The sequence below is a fragment of the Triturus cristatus genome, chromosome 7, assembly GCF_964204655.1.
Source record: "Triturus cristatus chromosome 7, aTriCri1.1, whole genome shotgun sequence".
Classification (NCBI taxonomy): domain Eukaryota; kingdom Metazoa; phylum Chordata; class Amphibia; order Caudata; family Salamandridae; genus Triturus; species Triturus cristatus.
Window position 1 is genome coordinate 1,188,884,653 of NC_140590.1, and position 22,003 is coordinate 1,188,906,655.

The 22,003-nt window shown below is 44.0% G+C and overlaps 1 protein-coding gene across 1 annotated transcript in view; it reads right to left on the reverse strand.

Moving 5' to 3' along the window:
• Nucleotides 1-22,003, reverse strand: part of LOC146811427 (integrin alpha-X-like) — a 665,400-nt gene that overhangs the window by 97,172 nt on the left and 546,225 nt on the right. Inside the window, exons 20-23 of the mRNA XM_085615067.1 lie at nt 18,340-18,481; nt 7,027-7,137; nt 3,769-3,848; nt 2,986-3,069 (exon numbers count right to left, since the gene is read on the reverse strand). Coding sequence (XP_085471193.1) covers nt 2,986-3,069; nt 3,769-3,848; nt 7,027-7,137; nt 18,340-18,481 — 417 coding nt within the window. The remainder of the gene's footprint in view (nt 1-2,985; nt 3,070-3,768; nt 3,849-7,026; nt 7,138-18,339; nt 18,482-22,003) is intronic.

Genomic DNA, 22,003 nt, shown 5'->3' on the forward strand with positions numbered 1-22,003 from the left:
GTTGTAACGCTTTTCGCCCTAGATGGGATGGGTATGCCCAGACGTGGATCCCGTGCTCACTACGCCACTGGAGTCAAGCTATCCTGGCTGATGACGGCTGATAGCCAGAAACTGGTCCTAGGATGCTTGATTCCGGTACAGGGAAGACATGGCTTGGCAGTTCGGGCTGGACTGTTCCCATGAGGCAGAGGGTCAAGACTGATTTGCATATGGCCATGTCTGAACTGGGGTGGCGTAGTGGGCAAAAGAACGATGGATTTAACCCAGATCTCTTGACTGGGGGAGAATGTCTGCATTGTCAGCATTCCGTCCATCATTTGTTTGTTGTAACGCTTTTCGCACTAAGTGGGATGGGTATGCCCAGACGTGGGTCCTGTGCTCACTACGCCACTGGAGTCAAGCTATCCTGGCTGATGACGGCTGATAGCCAGAAACCGGTCCTAGGATGCTTGATTCCGGTCCAGGGAAGACATGGCTTGGCAGTTCGGGCTGGACTGTTCCCATGAGGCACAGGGTCAAGACTGATTTGCATATGGCCATGTCTGAACTGGGGTGGCGTAGTGGGCAAAAGAACGATGGATTTAACCCAGAGTTCTTGACTGGGGGAGAATGTCTGCATTGTCAGCATTCCGTCCATCATTTGTTTGTTGTAACGCTTTTCGCCCTAAGTGGGATGGGTATACCCAGACGTGGGTCCCGTGCTCACTACGCCACTGGAGTCAAGCTATCCTGGCTGATGACGGCTGATAGCCAGAAACCAGTCCTAGGATGCTTGATTCCGGTCCAGGGAAGACATGGCTTGGCAGTTCGGGCTGGACTGTTCCCATGAGGCACAGGGTCAAGACTGATTTGCATATGGCCATGTCTGAACTGGGGTGGCGTAGTGGGCAAAAGAACGATGGATTTAACCCAGATCTCTTGATGGGGGGAGAATGTCTGCATTGTCAGCATTCCGTCCATCATTTGTTTGTTGTAAATCATTTATGGAAAGAGGCACAATGAAGGGGAAAAACAGTGCTGCAACACTTTTCATTGCGTCATCCATGCGACACAATGAATGCGCTGTATTTACACTACGGCGCTCCATATCGCAAGAATTGACCAGATACATCAGGAATCCTGACATACCTGGTGGCGCAGTAATGAAGCATTGCTGGAGTGTGTCGGAAACTGACGCAACTCCAGCAATGTGTCATTTTCACATGTGCGACTCTCATGAGAGTCCCTGCATCACTCCTTATGCCTGCTGGAAGCCGGCATAAGGGTTGTGATGCAGTTAAGTCATAGGAATGGCGCAGTGAAATCTCATAGATTTCAATGCACCACTTCTATGAGCCTTTTTTTACGTTGGAACGCCCACCCCTGACACAGGTATAATGTAGTGCAAGGCTTTACAAAGTGCTGCTTCTGCCTAAATGTGTCACTTTGTAAATAGGACGCAGTGTGGCTCATAGTTTACACCGCCGCAGTGTCACAAAAAAGTGAACCAACAGCAGTGCAAGCCCTCATAAATAAGGGCCCTGAAGGGTAGACCTAGATGTGCAATATTTCCATAGTTAAGCCGCAAAAAAATGATTGCTTTCTAGACAAAAACTGTACTAGTGAAGAGCAACAAGGAATAAAAACCTGCAAAACAGAAACCAACAACTTTCTGAATTAAGCTCAAATAAAGATGCAAGACCACCCGGTACCTTAAATACTTTGTATAGAAACACGGACCGAACTGACACCAAGTTTCTCTAACCATGCATTGTTTATCAGCAAAATAATGGTGCCAGATATCACTATTTTAGCTTCTTTGAAATTAGGCATAATTGTAAAGGAAAGGGCATTGAAGTTTTAATGTCTGTTTGGATGGCCTTTGTCAAACCTAAGTAGAATTCAGATATTAACCATGTCGAATTGCCACAAAAATCCATAATGAAATCCAAGGTGCAGACTCAGTGTGACGGATGACTGTTCAAGCACTGGTCTGCATTTACATTCTGTTAACCATTTTGGAAGATTTAAGTTCAAATCAAATTGCATAAGTTGTTGTGTTAAGCATATTTTAAGGACACCAACCATTGGAGAGGACACAACACATTATGGAGCAGCCCTGTAGGACACTTGGTGGTATGATGGCTTGATTTCTTGCAGTTGGTATTGTACTACTCTAAAAAGGTTATAACAAAATGATGGCCATCCCACCTTGGAGGATCTACAACAAACAAGGAGGAAGTGTTTTGCATTGGATGATGGTGGTGTCAAAGTTTATCTAAAAGCCAAGGAGTTTCAGAGCATAGATGTCAGAGCAAAGTCATCAATGCCATAAGCCAACATCTGCAACTGTTCCAAGAGTGAATCCAGTACTGATTCTGTGCTGTACTCAGGAGGGAAGGCAAATTATAAAGGAGTGAGAAGCTTTCTTGGTTCTCATACATTTTTTATTTGTGCTTTGACTCAACATTCTGGTACCTCAGCTATGAAAGACAGAATATAATTTGGAAGATCTTTTTTGATCTCCAGACAATGCAACATGGGTTCAATAGGTCCATAAGAATGCTAATCTATCAACAAAACAAGGTGTACTGTCAGAATACTGAGTTTTAAATATTGTCCTACAAAAAAAATATAGCTTTCAGAATATTGATTAGTGCAATATTAATGCAATATCAGGAAGGTAAGTGCCTATAGTTAATTATAGATTTCTAATTCTTAACCCCACATGCTCTACGGCGATATTTTGTGTTGTCAATATTCTGGCATATAACCACTAGTACTTCCTAAACGGTGCCAGAACTAAGGGGAGAAATAACCGCTTAGCTGATTGGGTGACATCTCAACTGCTTTCTAGTAGAAAGTCACCTTTCAGATGCGCTTATAAAAGGTGAATAGAAATGGTGCCTCTCTAGTTGAATCAACAAATCTGAGGCACAGGCACATTGGAATGTTGTCAATGGATTGAGGGAAGCCTACATCTGCGACTGGAGGTAGTTCTCATACCTTGTCAGGAGAACATTCACTCCATACTGGACTGGAAGCTTGCCAGTATACTTGCTGTCAGGATTCTGCTGGTCTCCATTGTCGCTAGAAAGAGAAAAGTGAACTGTCAGGGTAACTGTGTGGACAAAAGAACAAAGAAGTAAACACTTTTACATTTAGGACATGATGAATTCAGGCAAATGGCACAGGGCAATACAATTCATCGCTTCGATGTTATGATATGCTTCGTGTTTTTGTAAAGGGCACCCGCAAGGGTATCGTGATGCTGAGTAGGTGTGTCTGCTCAGCTCTGCCTTGGTTGATTGTCTAATTGAAAAGCCAGGTCTTTATCTTCTTGTGGAATTCCAGAAGAGATGAGAAGGCTCTGATGTGGAGTGAGAAGTCGTTCCACTAGGACTGGATTTGATTAGGATATTGACACAAGAAAACACATCCTGCCACCTCTAGGCCTGAAAGGACTGATGAATTCGTCATGAGGATAAGAAACCTATCACCTCAAAGATTGTATGTACTTAGGAGATTGGATTAATGCTATGCAGCCTATCACCTCTAGGGCTGGAAGGCTCCTGTTGAAGGCACAGTGACACAGTGACTGGATAAGCTTTAGATAGATATTGATCACCTCAAGGAGTGAAGGGGCTAAAGTTTTACGAAAGTGAGGCGACGTTTGGGATCTCTAGGACTTGATATAAGAAATACAGAACATGACACCTCTTGAACCGGATGGGTTCGGGATAAAGCCTAGAACATCACCTAACATATGGCTGGGAGGTTGTCACTCACCTGGTTGCATTTGTTTGTATCACAAGTTCATCGCTCCATGAAAAGTCTTGAGAAACATCAAATGTGGCAACAAAAAGGACCTGGAACAATATTAAAAGGTTGGATTGGATCATCAGGCTCTCTAGAACTATGGACTAGCCTACCTTCTGTTAGGAAATCCACCTGTATACTAGTATGACACCTAAGATCTTTGAAGTTCTCCTTGTTTTAATTGCCACAGAACTGGAACTGGTAAACAATTTCTTAGCCCAAGCATCTATGCAGTGGAGATCTCTGTTACTCCCTCTAAGAGAAGAGCAACACCTACCACAATTCTGGTAGTAGCTCACGACCCCCAATCTATTCGATCTTCTTTCTTAAACGCATATATCGTGCCTAAAGTATTGTGCTGAGTTATATGTTCTTGAGTCTTCTGTGAGACCCTCCGATCTATTTCCCTCCCTTTTGCCATTCTTTGCCTCTCCCTCTCTTCTTCCACTTTTCCTGTGTTGCCCACACATCCTTGACCATCCCATGCTTTGATCATTTCCTAGATCTTCAAGGAGGGTGCTAATCATAAATACATTGATGAAAATCACCATAATTAGACACTTTATGATGGGAACATAGTGTGCCTCACTAGCAATGTATCCAGTTACTCTGTCACACACATACAGACGCAATTACGAACACATATACACCTTCGGACGCACTCTATCACTCACATTCAGACATAGACACAAACACAAGCATCAGTACACAATATCACATACACAGGATCACATCAAAATGGGATCCCTGCAAATCGCATTCCATTAGAATACACTATAAAGATGGGTTCCATCCAAATGAAAATCTCAAAAGGATGTTCAAATCGCACTAATGCCCTTTTCCAGTCATGCCCATAGAAGTGAAGCACTGCTTTCATTTAGGGTACAGAAGAAGGTATTGTTCTTCCAGCTCTTTTCAATGTTCTTCATAACCTTACACTCTTTTATAGGTCTTGAAAATCCCAAGTAACTTAACACATGGCTCCTTTCTTGTGAGTTTTCTCTGCAATATGTACCTCCAGGTGCCTCCTTTATGGTATGGAGTACGTGTCAGATACCGGCCTGTCTCAGACAATCCAAATTAGGTAGTTTGTTTTGCTTTAGTCTTCCGTGCTCAGAACCTGTGGGGACATTTTAGGTTAAAAAACATCTAATGAAGAAGAAACACATATAGGGCTCGATTATGGGTCTGGTGGTCCACGGACTACCATACTCGCGGGGACACGACGGTGGCGGTCTTCCGATAATCCTATTACAGTTAGGGCGGTTGAATCACTATTGCCCTGCCGCAGCTGCCAGGGACCCACTGTTCCCTGGTGGTGTTGCAGCAGTCTTAAGGCCGCAATATGCTTGGTGGGACCGCCGCAGTCCCGCCACGCATATTACAAGTTTCTTCTCTGCCACCGTTTTCATGGTGGTTCCTCCTCCATAAAAACCGTGGCAGAGGGGAAACAAAAAGGGCCCTACAGGGACATGGGGTTGTGCCCCCCTGTGTGCTGTGCAGGCACCCCAGTTCCTGTGCGGCATGGACTTTACAGTCCATGACGTGCAGTAACTGTTTTAGGCGTTCCCATTGCGGTGCCCATTTTCTGAGGCACTGCCGTGAGAACGTAAAAAAAAAGCCTGCCAGACATAAGAAAGAATCGTAATCTGGCGGGCGGCCTGACTACAGGTTTGAACATGCAGCGGTGGGGCAGACCCGGCACCGCACCGCCAAACTTGTAATCAGGCCCATAGTCATCTAAATCAGACAATATTTTTACTTCCACCAAATGGAGAAAAACTGAGGATGTGTCAATTATGGCTTGAAAGAGGGCTCTAATGGAACCTACATTCCTGTATGTGGCAGGCAAGAGTGTCACTGTGCATACTTCAGAGATCTATTACATCTACAAAATAATAGATCCTGATGTAGCCTCCAGCTTAATAAAGATAGCATGAAACAGCATCTTCACTATGGTATGAAGCCTATGTATCCAGCCCCACGCTGGCCTTGTAAGGATAGGAACAGCCCAGTACAATTTGATCACATAAGGGGCACTCTAAAAAGGTTGGGTATATATTCCCCCTAACACTGTCTGTACCATATAGAAAATGTACTGCCAAGTTCCTGGAACCTAAGTTCTTCATGATGAGAGACATACCTGAGGTGGAACTGACTTACTCATATTTAGAAGAATGAATGCAGGGCCACTGTCAATGCCCAGTCCATGAACGAGTTCAATACACCCTGTGGTAATACCAAAACTGTCACAGCCTATTACCCAACGAGAAGACACCAATTGTGTAACATATTCTCAGGGGCGTATTTGCAGAGGAGGCTTGTGATCAAGCTGCTATCCTAGGCAGAAAGGCCTCCATATGATTCAAAGAAATGCTTAGTGTACCCTCTCTGACTCTTAGATAACCCTGGAGTCTGCTTAAGCCTGAGGGAAGCCAGAGGAATCTCTAATGCCAGAAGACTGTGGGGTGTGAAATGTGCTCTCTTTTCATACAATCAAATACTTATAACAAGCATCTTGTGCATCAAGCCAAAACAAAACACTCAATAGTGTAAAGATTAATAGAGAGTAGCCATCAGCAAATGAGCTCCACTGCAAGCACAGCTCCACTGCAAATACAGCTCCACTGCAAGCACAGGTTCACTGCAAGCACAGCTCCACTGCAAGCACAGCTCTACTGCAAGCACAGCTCCACTGCAAACACAGCTCACGGTCAGTCAGTCTACATGTCCATATACCTATGAGAGACATTATAAAGCTGGAGGTTTGTGAATATTGAGCCTACAGCATGCAAACGCAGCTTAACATACACACCCTATGCCTCGCTTCCCATGGGGTCACTCCACTGCATTTAGAATGATCGATAGATGTCATTTATCAGAAAGATGAGGAATGCACCATCTCCACAGTGACCACATGCATCTTGTACAGTGTCGTACCTCAGTCAATGCCACTTGCATACCTCCCAACCTCATGACTCGAAAACGTGGATAAAGTCAGTCATTTATGAGGGTGATCCCATGACAGTGAATGGAGAAGGCACACAATTTGAAGAGTGACACACGTTTGAAAAGAAGGTGATCCATTAAAAGTTATGTAGGCATTCAGTTGGGTGAATAGAAAGAAAAAGAGAATGAGAACTGTCAAATACAAGTGAGTTGACAGGTATGCACTTGTGGTACGAGCTGACAGTGAAGTTCCCACAGAGCTGGACAATGCAGACTTACCTTGGACCCCTGTTTGAAGATGGGGTGATTGATCTGACAAGAGGTGTTCGTAATGGTGTCCCCTGGAGACTCAACAGCGCCATTGCAGCCAATTAACATCCTCCTAGTGGACTAACGAAAGGAAGAGACACAGTGAACTCACGGGCAATCTGATTTTGGAGTTAGGTTGTAGGTGGGATAGAGTAAATTACTTCTGTGATATGTGTAATATTTTTTTTTTTTTTTTGTCCTCATATTCAACCCATTTAAAGCCACCCAGGCATTGGAGCGAGAAGAAAAGAGTGACACCGCCTCAGTGCACTGGATATGTGTAATATTGTAAACACAAAGAGATGATGGACGGAGTGCTGAAACTTTTCAGACACTCACCCCCAGTCACAGCCATGTCACAGTGAAGACATGGCTTGGCAGTTCGGGCTGGACTGTTCCCATGAGGCACAGGGTCAGACTGATTTGCATATGGCTGTGTCTGAACTGGGGTGGCGAAGTGAGCTAAAGAATGATGATGGATTCAACCCAGATCGGTGAGTGTTTGCAATGTTCAGCACTCTGTTCATCATCTCCTTGTGTTTGATGTGTAATATTGTGACATACATGAACATGTGTATTTGTATACAATACTTCAAATATGTTTATTCTGTGAATAGTTTTTTAAAAATTATCTTCTAAATCACTTTATTGGACTTCTCCCTGCAAAGTATGCAGAATACACAGAAATGGGATGGGGTTTGCTTAGAAGGGGACCCCCATGGCTGCATCAGGACCCAGTGGTACCATAACAGCTAAACAGGCAGAAGCAATGTTTATTTGAGCCAATGATGTTGTTCCACTTGGGTGCCCCACTGTACTGATGCATTGAGGCGCAAGTCAGAAGGCCAGTCAACTAGCCCTTCAAGTCACTCTGTCTGGGGTCCTGGGTTCAAGAGATGCAGGTCCAGCCTTCTCACCCAGGCAGGAGGGCAACATGCAGCAGGTCAGTACAGCAAAGCAGCAGCACAGCAAGGCAGTACTCCAGCTGAGAGCAGTCCTGCAGAGTACCAGTCCTTCAGCAGAACAGCAGTCCTTCCAGGCAGAATATCCATAGATCCAGAAGTGTACTGAAGAGTTGGTGTCTGAGGTCCAGTATTTATACTCAGTTGTGCCTTTGAAGTGGGAGAAGCTTCTAGAGGTTTCCTTTAGAAGTCTTCAGGCACTCTGCCATCCCTGTCCTGGCTTCATACTAACTACAGGGGTTATGCATCCCTCATCCATCTGCCTCTGGGTTGTCACTTTATATTCCTTCCTGGCACTGCCACCGGAGGAGTAGCAGACTGATGAAGGGATAAAAACAGTGGCCGGCTTGCAGTGTGAAACCGCCTACTGTTGGTCCATTATTTTTTGGTTTTTCTGAAACAAACTCCTGATTTCAAAAGTTTATTTCACTAAAAAAGAGAAGAATGCCAGGCAGTGTCGAATAAGTATGCTGCTTACTCAGCATTCTCTTCTGCTGTCAGTCAATTAACTGCACCTTCGAATGCAGTGAAGATATATAGATATCAGCAGGGCAGATGGGGATCTCTAACAAAGTCCAAAGACCAGGCAAAATCTAGAACGGCCAGAACCGTGTGAAAGAAGATGCCCACACTAAGGCCAGAACACTAGGCTTAAAGGTTTTGGTACTGGGACTCCTACCACTTCTGTCTCCTCATCTGAGAGAAGCAACCCCAATAAGAAGTTTCTCTTTATCCAAACAGGCTGAGCTAGCGTGTTGCTATTGTGATGCATCATAATCGCTTCTTTCTATAGAAAATCCAAACTCACCAAAGGTTGAATTGGAGGGCACCTCATGAGTTTTAGAATATTCAGATAGCAAGTTCTACTTGTTTGTTCAGGCACAAATATGGTCATGTTTACTCTGTGAAACTCCCAGCACTAAAGGAAAACGCTGTCAGTGTTAACCTTGAAAGAAGATTCAAGCTTTAATCCAATAAAAACTGATCTCCCAGGGACCACAATGATGAACGCTGCCTCAAGTATAACCAAGGAACCTGCTGTTCATATGGGAGAAAAGAAGATTAATGTCTGGTATCCCAAGAGGGAGACGACACATTGTACTGTCTTTTGCTTGATCTCTTGCTAGTGGGAGGTCCCAATTAGCCTACACAGGCCACCTGACCCAGCACTGTCTGAGATGGGTAGGTTAGACCTCCTCAGCAAGCTGTTATCTGTTATGACTCATCACCCAAATCCAGATTACCTGACCTAAGCTGGCAGCCAAAAAGGACCCTGTACGTACCTTTTGATGCAGTGTATGGTTGGGGTGTTGTCCGTCTGTCAAGAAGTGCACCATAGGGCCTTGCACCACAGAAAGTTAGGCCATTTAGAGATATGCGAACGGCTCAAAGCTTAATGAATTGTTATGATACAGACTATCCAATGGGCTCAGCTCCACTTCAAGGATCCAATTCAACAGAAGATGCTAAAAGGCTCCTTGCATCTATTGAGGCATACAGGGGCTGTGGGGTCTCCATTTTCTCCATTTCCCACAATAAATGGTAGCATCTGTATAATAGATGTGCAGAGTTTCACATGTTGGGCAAATCTCCCAGATATACATATTTATAAGCCCCCTGTTTCATACTTTTTTGGTTGCCTTTTGAGAAGAACCTGAGTGTTGTGTTCTGTCTTGGCTGAAGATCCTGATCTTGAAGGCTTTACCTAGCAGGATAGGTTCTAAGAAAGCTATATCCACTGGGTTAATACTGTGTTTCTGGGCTACATGTTTGTTGATGGCTGAGGATGAGGAAGGTGTCTGTTATATACAAAGCTCAGCTTTAGCGCACCATCATGAAAGAGAGGAAAGACTCCAAATTCGTGGTATCCAGCCGAGGAATGTCAAGAACATTAATTCTGCCTCCCACTGTTCCAAGAGAAATGTCAACCTTATAGGCTGCCATTGCCATGACTTCTGCGAAAGAAAAGGAATTGTCTCGCTCCACCTCTTGGGAGGTTTCACTCTGCAGCTCTGCCGTGCAATGGTGTTATATTCAATAGGGGAAGAATGTTGTCTTCTTCCAATGGGGTGAAAGGAGTTGTCCCCATACCCTCATAAATATCACCAGAGAGATCCAAGCACTCACCCGTGAAATGTTTGGTAGCTTAGAAGGTCAAGCTTTAATCTTATTGGAGTTTTTCAGTTTTTAGCTTTTTCTTCATAGCATGAAGCACCTTACAGCTTGATGCAGAAAAAGACTACAAAGGTGGTTCCAGTGCAACCAGGAAGATGTGGTAGTGGTATGTGCAGTAAGAAACTGGAAGGGGCCAGAAAATTGGGAGGTTTGAAAATGTAAGTGCCATGACAATGGCCAAAAGTGAAGGGGCGTGTGGCAAAGATAGAGGAGGGTATGTTATTTTGGGAGCTCTGGCATCCAAGCAAGGAGCATTAGAGGTTGGAGCAAAGAGGAATGGCATTAAAGTCTTTCGATGTAGCCTCCGTATGAAGACAAATTGTTTAAGAATTGAACCCAGAGGAAATATTATCTGGCTTGGGATGTCCTCCTGTGAGGTTAAGAACTGTGGCTCCAGAAGTCACCCCGTTGGTACTTCTTCTTCCTGTGCCTTGTGGATGTGAGAGGACAGCAGGGTGGGTGTTTCTTCTCTTTCTTTTTTTAATCTCAGAAGGAGAGGGATCAGGCTTCTCCTCTGCTCTCTGAGGTTTTCATTGAAAGTGGGAGCCATAGCGTAGATATTCAGAAGCAAACATCACTGTATTTCTTCAATTCAATTCAATTCAATTAGCTTTATTGCGGTTGAATTTAACATAAAAGCACATAAAAAAGATGAACAAAACAACATAACAAACAGTCCGTTTCATAAGTACAGTTACAAAATATTGCATGGTTGTTTAGACATTTGTTCCTTTAAAAAATTTAAATAATTTGAATAATTTAAAAGTTGTCATAACAATGTTATTCCTAAAAAAAAAAAAAAGAAGAAGATAAAATATTTCTACTCTCTTAAAATTCATTTTACATAGTCGTAAGTTAAAGTAGCATTATTGATCAAGTTCCTTCGTGCAATCCACATTGAATGTAAAAATTTGGCTACTGTGCAAACGATTACTGGGTTGGTATCTGTTTTTAATATCCTAAAAAAGACCAAATAATGTTTTATGCCCAGATTCTTGCACAACTGAATTATCCATATCTTCCTAGTATAGGCGTAAGCTGGGCAAAATAGGATGACATGAACCGGGGTTTCATCCTCAGTGAGGCAACCAGGGCAGGGGCGTACAGCTCCCCCCTTCCACCTATTAGAAATGTAAAGAAATGGCAATGTGCCATATCGAAACTGTAGATAAAGCTTCTTAGCTAGTGTTGGTTGGATTGAATCAATCGCAGACTCAAAGCTATAAAAGGATTTTACATCCAGAAAAATATCGGTTAAGCTTGAGGATTTTACTGAGCGAAAAAGATTCCTTAGGTTGTTTTCCTTGACCGCACTAGTCACAGATTTCTTCGAGATAGCTGGGCAGAAGATTTCAGGATTAGACTAGAGTTCCTCAAAGCCATTCGATATAAGTGACTGTTTTACGAAAGCTAGCCAAGGAATCCTTCCAGAACCAATAGAAGCCATGACAACTTTGAGCTCCTCTTTAGAACTCACCAGCTCAGGTATGCTCCAGAGACGCTTCCAATAAAGTAACGGTCGAATGGCAATAGCGTCTGCAATTGGACAAACATTAAGATCGAGTCTTAGTGGGAGTAGAGGAGTGCTTTTTGGAAGATCCAGTAGTTGTCTTAGAAAGTTATTTTCAGTTCTAGATAGGTTGCTTGTTAATGTGTGACCCCAGAGTTCTGCCCCGTAGAGAGATGAGGCCCTAGCTTTCACTTTAAAAATTTCAAGCGGGGCACTAACTATTTTAAGGGTACAACTCTTCTGTACTTTAAGAATTCCCCCTGCTGCTTGGGTTAGTCTTAAATTGGACTTGGCCACTTGAGGACCCCAACCCATTTTATCATTTAGAGTCACACCCAAATATTCAAAGGTTGAAACCCTTTCAAGGGGTCTGCCATCCATCATTGGATGGGGGCAGTTAACAGTTTTTGCATTAAAAACCATGTACTTAGTCTTATTTATGTTAACCACCAGGTTTCTTTTTGAACAAAGGTTGGAGAATTGATCTAACACGCGCTGCATCCCCATTGGAGATTTTGAAAGCAAAAGCGTGTCATCCGCAAACATTAATGTGGGGAATTTTCGGGCACCCAATTTGGGGGGGTCTATATCTTTTTTGGCCATGAGATCTTCGATAAGCCCGTTGAGAAAAAGGGAAAATAGAGTTGGAGCAAGGACACAGCCCTGCCTGACACCTTTCTCAATCGGGAAGGCTCCAGTTAACTGGCCTTGTTTACCGAAGCGTACTCTCGCAAAGGTGCCATCATGTAAGATTTTGAGCTGGTGGCATAAATAGGGTGGAACCCCCATTGATAATAAAATGGACCATAATTGTTTTCTATCCACCATGTCGAAAGCAGATTTTAAATCGACAAAAGTAAGATAAAGACTACCCCCTTCCAGGGTCACATGCTTCCAGTATATCACTTGTAACCGGAATAGTTGATCAATTGTTGAGATTTTCGCCCTAAATCCCGCCTGGAGCGGCGTCAAGATGTTATTATCACTAGACCAGCTCTCCAGGCGTTGTAACAATACCCTGGCATAGATTTTTTGTGTAACATCAATAAGGCTAATCGGCCTATAATTAGAGGGTTGGAGCGGGGAACCCTTCTTATATATTGGGATAATCTCCGCCCCAAGCCAGGTGCTAGGCAAAGGTAACCCATGCAGAATTGCATTGAATAAAACCAGAAGATAAGGGGCCCAAACTGTTAGTTCTTCTCTGAATAAATCACCTGGGATGCGATCAAGCCCCGGAGCTTTGTTGGGCTGGATCCTGAGTATTGCCATCTTTACTTCCTCCAGTGAGAATATTTGCACTGGCCATACAGGGTTCAGAGCCAAAGGGCTCTGCGGGGCTTCCTGAGTGCAGGAGGGAGAGAGAGAGTAGAGATCTTTAAAATAAGAGGACCAAGCTTCCTCTGAAATATTGGGAGTGATTGCAGATCCACCTTCTGGGTTCCCAGTATGGACAAGGTTCCAAAAGGACCTCGCATCCTTTGCCGCGAGGGCAGATGAGATGGCGGCCCAACGATCAGCCTCCCATTCTGATTTAGCATTTTTTAGCAATTTCTTGTATGCTTGTCTAGCCTGAATAATGCACTGTCTATTACCTTGGCTTATGGCCAGTAATAGTGCAGATTTGGCGTCCCTACATCCTCTGTTAAACCAGGGATTATCACCAAGACGTTGTTTAGTTTTAATAGGACCTGCTTTGTAAAAGGTATCCTTTAATAAAGAAACCATCTCACTGTGGATATCAGTGATAGCAGTCATATCAATAGTAGTAAGGTCGCTAAAGGCATGATTAGTCTTTTCGAGAAGGGGGACTACGTTTCTATATAAGTTTGACATTATTTCCACAGAAGATTTCGCGGCTGCCCATCGAATTCTTCTCCCACCTTGTTCTAGTCTTAGATCACATCTGGGTGGACTGGTTGTGGCACTCTCCCCACAGGTTAGTTGAAAATCCAACTCAGTTATCAAAGGGTTGTGATCACTTTCGGAGCGCCGACAGACGGTAAAGTCTAGGATGTTTGACCAGTATGTCAGGCTCACCAAAAAGTAATCTATGACTGATGTGTGCCCCAGGCCATTGTAAGTATAATAAGCAGGGGTGTCACTATTAAAGCGGCCATTACAGGCTCTGAGGGAAAATGTAAGGGTGAGGGAGGTCAGTTGTAGAACTGAGGCTGACCAATTTTTAGCAGGGTATGCAATAGGGGGAGGAACTGACCAGATTTCATCCTCAGCCTTGGTCATTGTAGGGACCCCATGTAATGGTTCGAAATGACAATTGAAGTCGCCTCCAATCAACAACACAACATCGCCCCCCAATTTATGCAGTAAGGCAGTTAACATATCCAGGGTGTCAGAGGTTCCACCAAGTTTTACTGGTCGCGAATAAATATTAATCAAGGCCAGCTTGGGTGTTCTCTTATGAGACATCAGGATACACGTGAGATCAGGGCTGTTTGTCACTATTCTTTTCAACGTGAATCCAAGATGGATGCCTATCCAGGTACACAGCCCCCCTGACGGTCTGCCTCTTACACCTTTTACTGCAGGTTCTGCAAAAGTTACATACCCTACTCTATGGGTGGGACCTGTCGCCCAAGTTTCCTGAAATAAACAAATCCCATGGGAATCCACAAAAGTATACCAATCCGGGATGTCTAGATTAGATACAAGACCTGCTATGTTCCACGATAAAATTTTTAGGGACCCTTTTGTATTTGGCAACTTGATTCCCACACTGCCCTCATAACGGTAGCCAGCACAGCCATAAGGCCCAGAACCAAGTGGATTAAAATCCACCTGCTCACTAGTAAACTGGGATTGAGGCTCCAACATACAATTGGCAATCATAGAGGTTGATCGATCATCCCTAAACTCCGCGTCTATTATCAGCAGATTCTCTTTGGCCATCACACCAACCTCTGTAGGTGGCATAGAGTTGGATCCAGCTTTTACCACCTCCAGATGCTCGTTTCTAGAAGTTATCAAAACTTCATCCTTTATGTAAGCATCAATTTGGTAGGGCAGGGGACAACAAGACGACACAGGAAGTCAATCAACTTGATCGAGCAAGCTGTATCGATTGTATAACGGGATTCCCATCATTTCCCCCCTAGGTTGACTACCCCTACTTCTAGGTGCAAGGTGCCAAGAGTCCTCTTGCTGTGACCTCAAATCAAACCTCCCGTAATCGGGAGGAGAGTAAATATGAACTGTTGGATAAAAATAGTCTAACCTCCATGATTTAATCATTGTATTAGAGCTTGACTGTTGCCAACTGCATATATGGTCAACTGCCCTGTGGTCCTCAAAATTAATGATTACACAATCTCCTCCCACATTTTTAGATCTAGAACCTACCCACCTCACTCTTCTAACATACAAAATGTTACTATAAATAGATCTAGGCAGGGATCTATGAGTATTCAACCAGTGCATAGTCTTATTCCTAAGTTCCTCGTATGATTCTGATTTGTTACTCGGTAACTCCGGGACCTCCGTTAGAACAACAACATATGGGGCACAATCCGGAGGTAAATTGATGCATGGTAGAGCTTGAGAGTCAATATTTCCAGCAACATACTCCTTCCCTGGAATAACAGAGTTTGGTGGGGATACCGATAACAAGGGTTGGGTGGGATGTACCTTGTCCACAGGATTAAGGCTATTGTTAGAGTCAATGATAAGAGAGCCCAAAATTGACCCCTGTATATTGGACATTAAAGGTTGATCTTTTGCAATGATGTCGGTTTGTGGGTGTAAGGCATTGGTCGGAAGGACTAGGGCTTTAACTTGGGTTTGAATAGCAAGTAGATCTTTTCTAAGACCCATATTTTCCACAAGTAAAGCCTCCATTTTCCCAAGTCTGGCATCTAAATGTTGCAACTTTTGCTCCACAGGCTGGATAAGAGAAGATAGAACCAGACTCAGTTTTCCCACTAATAAATCTAAATCCAGTGAGCATGAATTTGCAAGTAGTGTACCCTTCTCAACAGGAGTGTCTATTAGGGTCTCAGGGGAGCAAGACTCCAAAGGTACCGTGGAGCGGGGAGGCGATTTAGTAGTGAATCTAGGATGTTTCGGGTTTTTTCCCCGTGACGAAGTATCAGCCTTCCTCTTCTTTGGAATAGCACCCTCCTTAGGTCTTGACTCCTTGTCATTATTTGTACTCAGGACACTTGGGGCCGCAGTTAGATTAGTAAACTGTCCACATGGTGGTTGCGTGGGGCCATCAACCCGGGCGTCTGTACTGGTCCCAGAGTTTAATGAGGTTGATGGGTAGTCCTCAATAGCTGAATTTGATTGAGTGGGAACAGGTAGACTAGCATGAGCAATAAGACCCAAAGAGGATCTTCTTAAGAAGACCGGGTCTTGGGACAAACGGCGCTGTGTCAGTTCAATTTCGTGCTCTAATACCGACGATGCCCTCGTTATAAATTGGTCGAGTGTCCCAGCTACCATCCCAACAGGTGTGGCTTTCGCGGCCCTTCTAGCAGCCATTTGTAAGGGGTGCTAACAGTTAATGAGGAAGGTACGGGTACTTACTTTGAAGTGCAGTTGATAGAGGGGTGGCCCAGCCCAGCCTCCTCCGGCCTCGGACGGCCGTAGACGGCCCGCCCTCGGCCCGGGCTCCGCCCGGCGCTGCCCGCACGCGTCCCGCGACGCGGAGGCAGCGGAGATCTTTAGAGCGCCTCCTGGCGCGAACACGGCGTCAGCGGGTCTGCTGGCGCACAGGATGCTGGGTAGTGTGGTCCGACCCTGTCCCCACACTGCGGCCGCTGATGGAGATGGCGGCGGCGGGGGACTGCAGCACTACGAGGTAGGGAGCACTGTTGTGGGCAGCAAGTTAGTCCTTCAGGGAGCGAGCAAATTTGACGAAGGAACCCGCTCCGTCGAGGCAGCGGAGATCTTTTGAGCGCCTCCTGGCGCGAACACGGCGTCAGCGGGTCCGCTGGCGCACAGGATGCTGGGTAGTGTGGTCCGACCCTGTCCCCTCACTGCGGCCGCTGATGGAGATGGCGGCGGCGGGGGACTGCAGCACTACGAGGTAGGGAGCACTGGTGTGGGCAGCAAGTTAGTCCTTCAGGGAGCGAGCAAATTTGACGAAGGAACCCGCTCCGTCGAGGCAGCGGAGATCTTTTGAGCGCCTCCAGGCGCGAACACGGCGTCAGCGGGTCCGCTGGCGCACAGGATGCTGGGTAGTGTGGTCCGACCCTGTCCCCACACTGCGGCCGCTGATGGAGATGGCGGCGGCGGGGGACTGCAGCACTACGAGGTAGGGAGCACTGGTGTGGGCAGCAAGTTAGTCCTTCAGGGAGCGAGCAAATTTTTTTAATCTCAGAAGGAGAGGGATCAGGCTTCTCCTCTGCTCTCTGAGGTTTTCATTGAAAGTGGGAGCCATAGCTTAGATATTCAGAAGCAAACATCACTGTATTTCTTCATAAAAGGCCTCTGGTGCATTTTGGAAAAGACCTTGGAATCATGACCAGATCCAAGACGCCATATGCACCTGTTGAGGGGGTTGGTCAATGAAATTTGGTTCTTGCACTTCAAAAAGCACCTGAAGTCAGATTTAAACAATGACATGGCACTGCTAAAAAAAGGGGCAGATTTACAAGCCCCCTGCACCACCAGTACGTCACTTTTTGTGACGTACTGGTGGCGCAGGGGGCTCCTCCATATATACAAGTAGAGGAAAAGCCACCCTGCGTGACTTTTCCTCTCCTTGTAAATATGGCCCCCTCACACGCAGCACTTTGCGTTGAAGGGGCATTCCATGGGTGTTGCTGTGGGTGTTCCCACGCATCACCCATGGAACAAGACACATCTCCAGATTTACGAGAAATAGTAGATCTGGAGATGCGTCTGAATGCTATGCCACCCTAGAGGTGGCGTAGCGAGGCGCGACGAGGACAAATGTTTTCATTTCTCCTCGTTTTTTCCTTTTTCAATGCGTGCTGCATTCTACAGCACGCATTAAAAGAGGAAAAGTCTGTAGTGATTGTTTTTGTGCAGGAAGGTGCCTCTTCCTGCACAAAAAACAATCTTCCCACGACGTTGGCATCCTTGCACCATGGTGCAAGGGTGCCTACGCCAGCGCATGGCTGCAGTTTGTGCGCCAGCGCAGGGGGAAGCAAAGAGATGCGACATATTCTTGTAAATATGTCGCATCTCAGTGCTTAGGAAGTGCCGCAGCGTGGTGTAGCCAAAGGGCTTGCGGTGCCACGCTGCGGCACTTCCTTGTAGATCAACCCCCTAATATTTGAAAAACTGAGGAGGAAACAAGAGCTTCAGATACTGATTAGCTCCAAATCCCAGTGGTGCAGAGGAATAAACAAACATACGTCATGGGCACCTATTCCACCTTTATCAAGTTGGGCTGTAACATTGGTTGATGCCGGGGCAGTACCAGAACTGAAATTGCTGTAACTCCAGCTATCAGTAATTGCTGGGATTAAAGTGTTCTGGAGCCAGTCTGATGCCTGGACATATTTCTGAAGATGAGAGAACTATAGAAAGAGGTCTCCATTCCAAGACATCTGCAGGCATCATGAACCCCTGCTTATCAGTCTACTTAACAGCCAACCCTGGAGACTACTACTTGGCCTGTATTGCCTACATGACAATACCACTTACCTCAAGAAGGGTCACTTTGCGGTAGGACAATCCAGCAGGGTAGAAAAAAGTCACCAGTGTCTTGTAGGAGTCTTCACCATCATTTTGAATGGACACTGTCAGATCAATGGAGGGGGAGATTCCCACAGCCAGCCCAGAGAAACTGCATATTGACAAAAGACAATAGGTAATCCAAAAGAGCTAGTTACTTATCATTGACACCAAAAGTTCAGACTTAGCAAAGGCCCTGCTTGCTTTCAATCACTGAGCTTAACTTTAAACCATTGTACTCTCTCTACTGGGAATACCTGTCCGTACTTTGGTAATTTTTCTACCATTACACCTCCATCCTTATTGTTTAAGATTCTCCACATTATACAAATGTTCAATGCTAAAGGGGTGGTACTATTCACAAACTCTTTTTTGTAGTATGTATAGTAGTAGTACAATAGTACTACTAATGTACTAGAAATGCGGAGATCTTCAACTGACTGTGGAGTCTCAGCACACATAAGTATACGTTTTTGTAGTAAATATAGGAGGGACAGAGGGGAGTGGCTGGAAATGGGGAATACTTATAAATAATGGGGAGGGGTTCATGGAGCAGTAAGGAGAGGTTTTATTTTAAAATATAAAATGTTTTGTATATTTAATTCTATACATCACTTTAATAATTATTAATACATAATACAAAATATTTTTTTTTTGCTTTAGGTAGGCAAGTTTTTAATGTAAAGTTAGGGAAATATTTTTGGGTAATTTACATTAGTCATGATCACTTTATTTCGCCAATAGAAAACAACGGCATAAAAAGTATACTACACACATAAGAGTTCAAAATACCTGTTTTAAAATTACATAGAAATATTATTGTATATAAAATAGTGCCACTTATAAAATTCCATAAAAACACAATTGTATATAAAATAGTGCCAATTAGGATTTCATAACAAGATACACATATATTAAAGATCAAATAACAAGACATAAAAAGATCTTATTCATATTGGCACACAATACAAATTCTGTTTTCCTCCTTTTTGAAGCACGCTGAAAAAAAAGAGGCCAGGCGATAACAAGTAAAAGGATCAGGTAAAGGTTTTAAGACGTGTAGGGCTGGGCGACATTGTCTAAATTGAAGGCTACGCATTAGCGGGGAAATATACATCTTCCTTTCCTCTCTACACAAAGAGCAAACAAATAACAGGTGTAGGTCATATTGAGAGGAATAAGAATCACATTCACAGACAGTAAGGGCCTCCATTGAAATGTATTGGATGGATAACCCAGCATAAGGGGAATATAACTAAGCTGGCACCTGCTCAATAAGAATCTATGTTTGAGATCCGTTACAAAGGTCAGATATATATGGCAAATTGAATTCAAGCTTGGTGCTAAAAGATATCCTTTAATCCTGGACTTTGCACAATTTGACTCCCATCTTACTCTCCTCTCCTTCATCAGCAGTATTCTTTCAATTCAGATCTTGAAATAGACCTACACGAGGACAGATCGTCAAATAGATTAGCATGGCCGATGGTATAAAAACTATTTTTAACAAATTAGAGCCATTTTGCTTTAGATAAGCCATCAAGGTTTGGAGAATCTCTCAGAATTTCTTGTGTGAACTTCAAATCTTCCCTCCTCCACACACAGTGCCACCAAAGTGGTGGAGCAATGCAGATCGGATCTGAAATAAAATGTACATCCATTTTGAGATGACAGTTATAAGATAAGCAAGTTTTAGGAAGGCCCAACAAGCGTTTCCAAATGCAATCCTCAATTTGTTGTAAAACAGTGCTAGTGGAGGTTCCCCAAATGGCAGCCCCATAGGTGGTGACAGATATTGTTTTTGCTAACTTTTTAATTACATCAGTTGGTTTTGACCCAAGCCATTTTATAAATCTAAATAGAGCCCCTATACTTCTTTCCATCGGTGTCCCTCTATTATCCACCATATTTGGCATGTATTTTTAGAATCAAAAAGTATCCTTAGGTAACAAAAGGAGTCCACCACCTCCAATTTCCTCCCTTCTATATTCCATCTTGGGATCTTTTTTGGTCTCTCTCCTGCTACAAGCACAAAAGACTTGGCTTCAATAACTCTAAGATCAAAATTATACATAAACCCAGTGTAAGTTTCTATCAGATTCTGGAGTGAGTTGCCAGTCCAGACCAGCAGGTCCGCATCATCTGCATGGAGAAGTATAGGCACTGGGGTGGAATTAATAGTTTGAACATCAGTTGGGGACTCAACCAGGACAGCTTCCACACCATTTGTACTTAATGAAAACAGGAAGGGAGCGAGCATGCACCCTTGCCTGACACCACAGGTTCTTCCAAAGAATCTAGTGCTTTCGCCCTCCCTCCCATATCAAACACCAACCGAGACACGAGCATACATCTCTCGTATAAAATCTATAATGGGTTTCTTCATGCCCATACCTTCCATTATAGACCATAATTTTACATGGACTACTAAGTCAAAGGCCGCTGACAAGTCCATAAAGGCCTAAGAAAGCTGACTTTCCTCAACCACAGTATGTTTAGCAGTTAATAGATTTAAGTTAAGGCACTGATCAATCGTCCCTTTTCCCTTTCTAAAACCATACTGAGTATGTGTTAAAATATTCCGTACTAGGGCCCAAGCCTCTAGCCTATTTAAAAGCAAGTGGCCCATTAATTTTGAAATACTATCCAGGAATGATATTGGTCTATAATTTTTTTCAAGAGTCTTATCCCCCTTCTTGAAAATTGGTATAATAACTGCCTTTTTCCAGGAGGGGGGAGCACCAACTCGAGCTCTAACATTGAAGGCATTAGTGAGAAGTGGAGCCCATAACTCTTAGGTATCTAGAAAGAAATCTATTGGTACCCCATCTGGGCCAGGTGCTCTTGCAGAGCTGAACTGATTAAGAGCAGATATCACTTAATTCAAGCCAAAGTATACATATATTTTTGATATGGTTACCTGTAGGTAAGATAACTGTGATTCTGCATTGCCTGGCTGCCCAAACACCTCTCCAAAATGAGTCACCCAAGCCTCCTCAGTAATGTGTGAGTCTATGGTAATCTCTGAATCATCATTGAGAAAAGGGGCATTAATAACATCCAAAAGTCCCTGCTGTTCTTTAAAACAGCCGCCTGTTAAAGTTTCTCCCAGGCCTCTTCTTTCAAAGCCCTCAATCTGTTAGTTCCTGAAGTTTTATATGAGAGCCTTAGCACTTTTACCAGTTCTCTCAGGGTTTTGCTCTTAGGGCAGATTGAAGATTCTTGAGTGCCTTGGAACAGGCATCGTCAAACCAGCAGATTGGCCTCAATGCCTTAATCACTCATGGGCAATATAGGTCGGTATTAATTTCAGCTAAGATTCACAGGAATCCATGCATGGGCTCATCAGTCAGTGGAGGGGGCTGTAGACGGCTAGATATTTCCTTGGATATCTTTGCTACAATCTTACATATGAATTTGGGTGAGTCAGTTTTTCCCCATTTCAAAACTATACCATTTTTCCTTGCAATCGAAGGCCCCAGAGCATTTAGCAGATTGCAGCATGATTGCTAAATGCATAAAATTTGGCCTCAGTTTGGGATATTTGACTTCTAATGGTTTTAGAGACCTTGATATAATCAATGGTCAAATTGCATAACCAAGAGGAGAATGTATGTTACAGTTGACCCATATA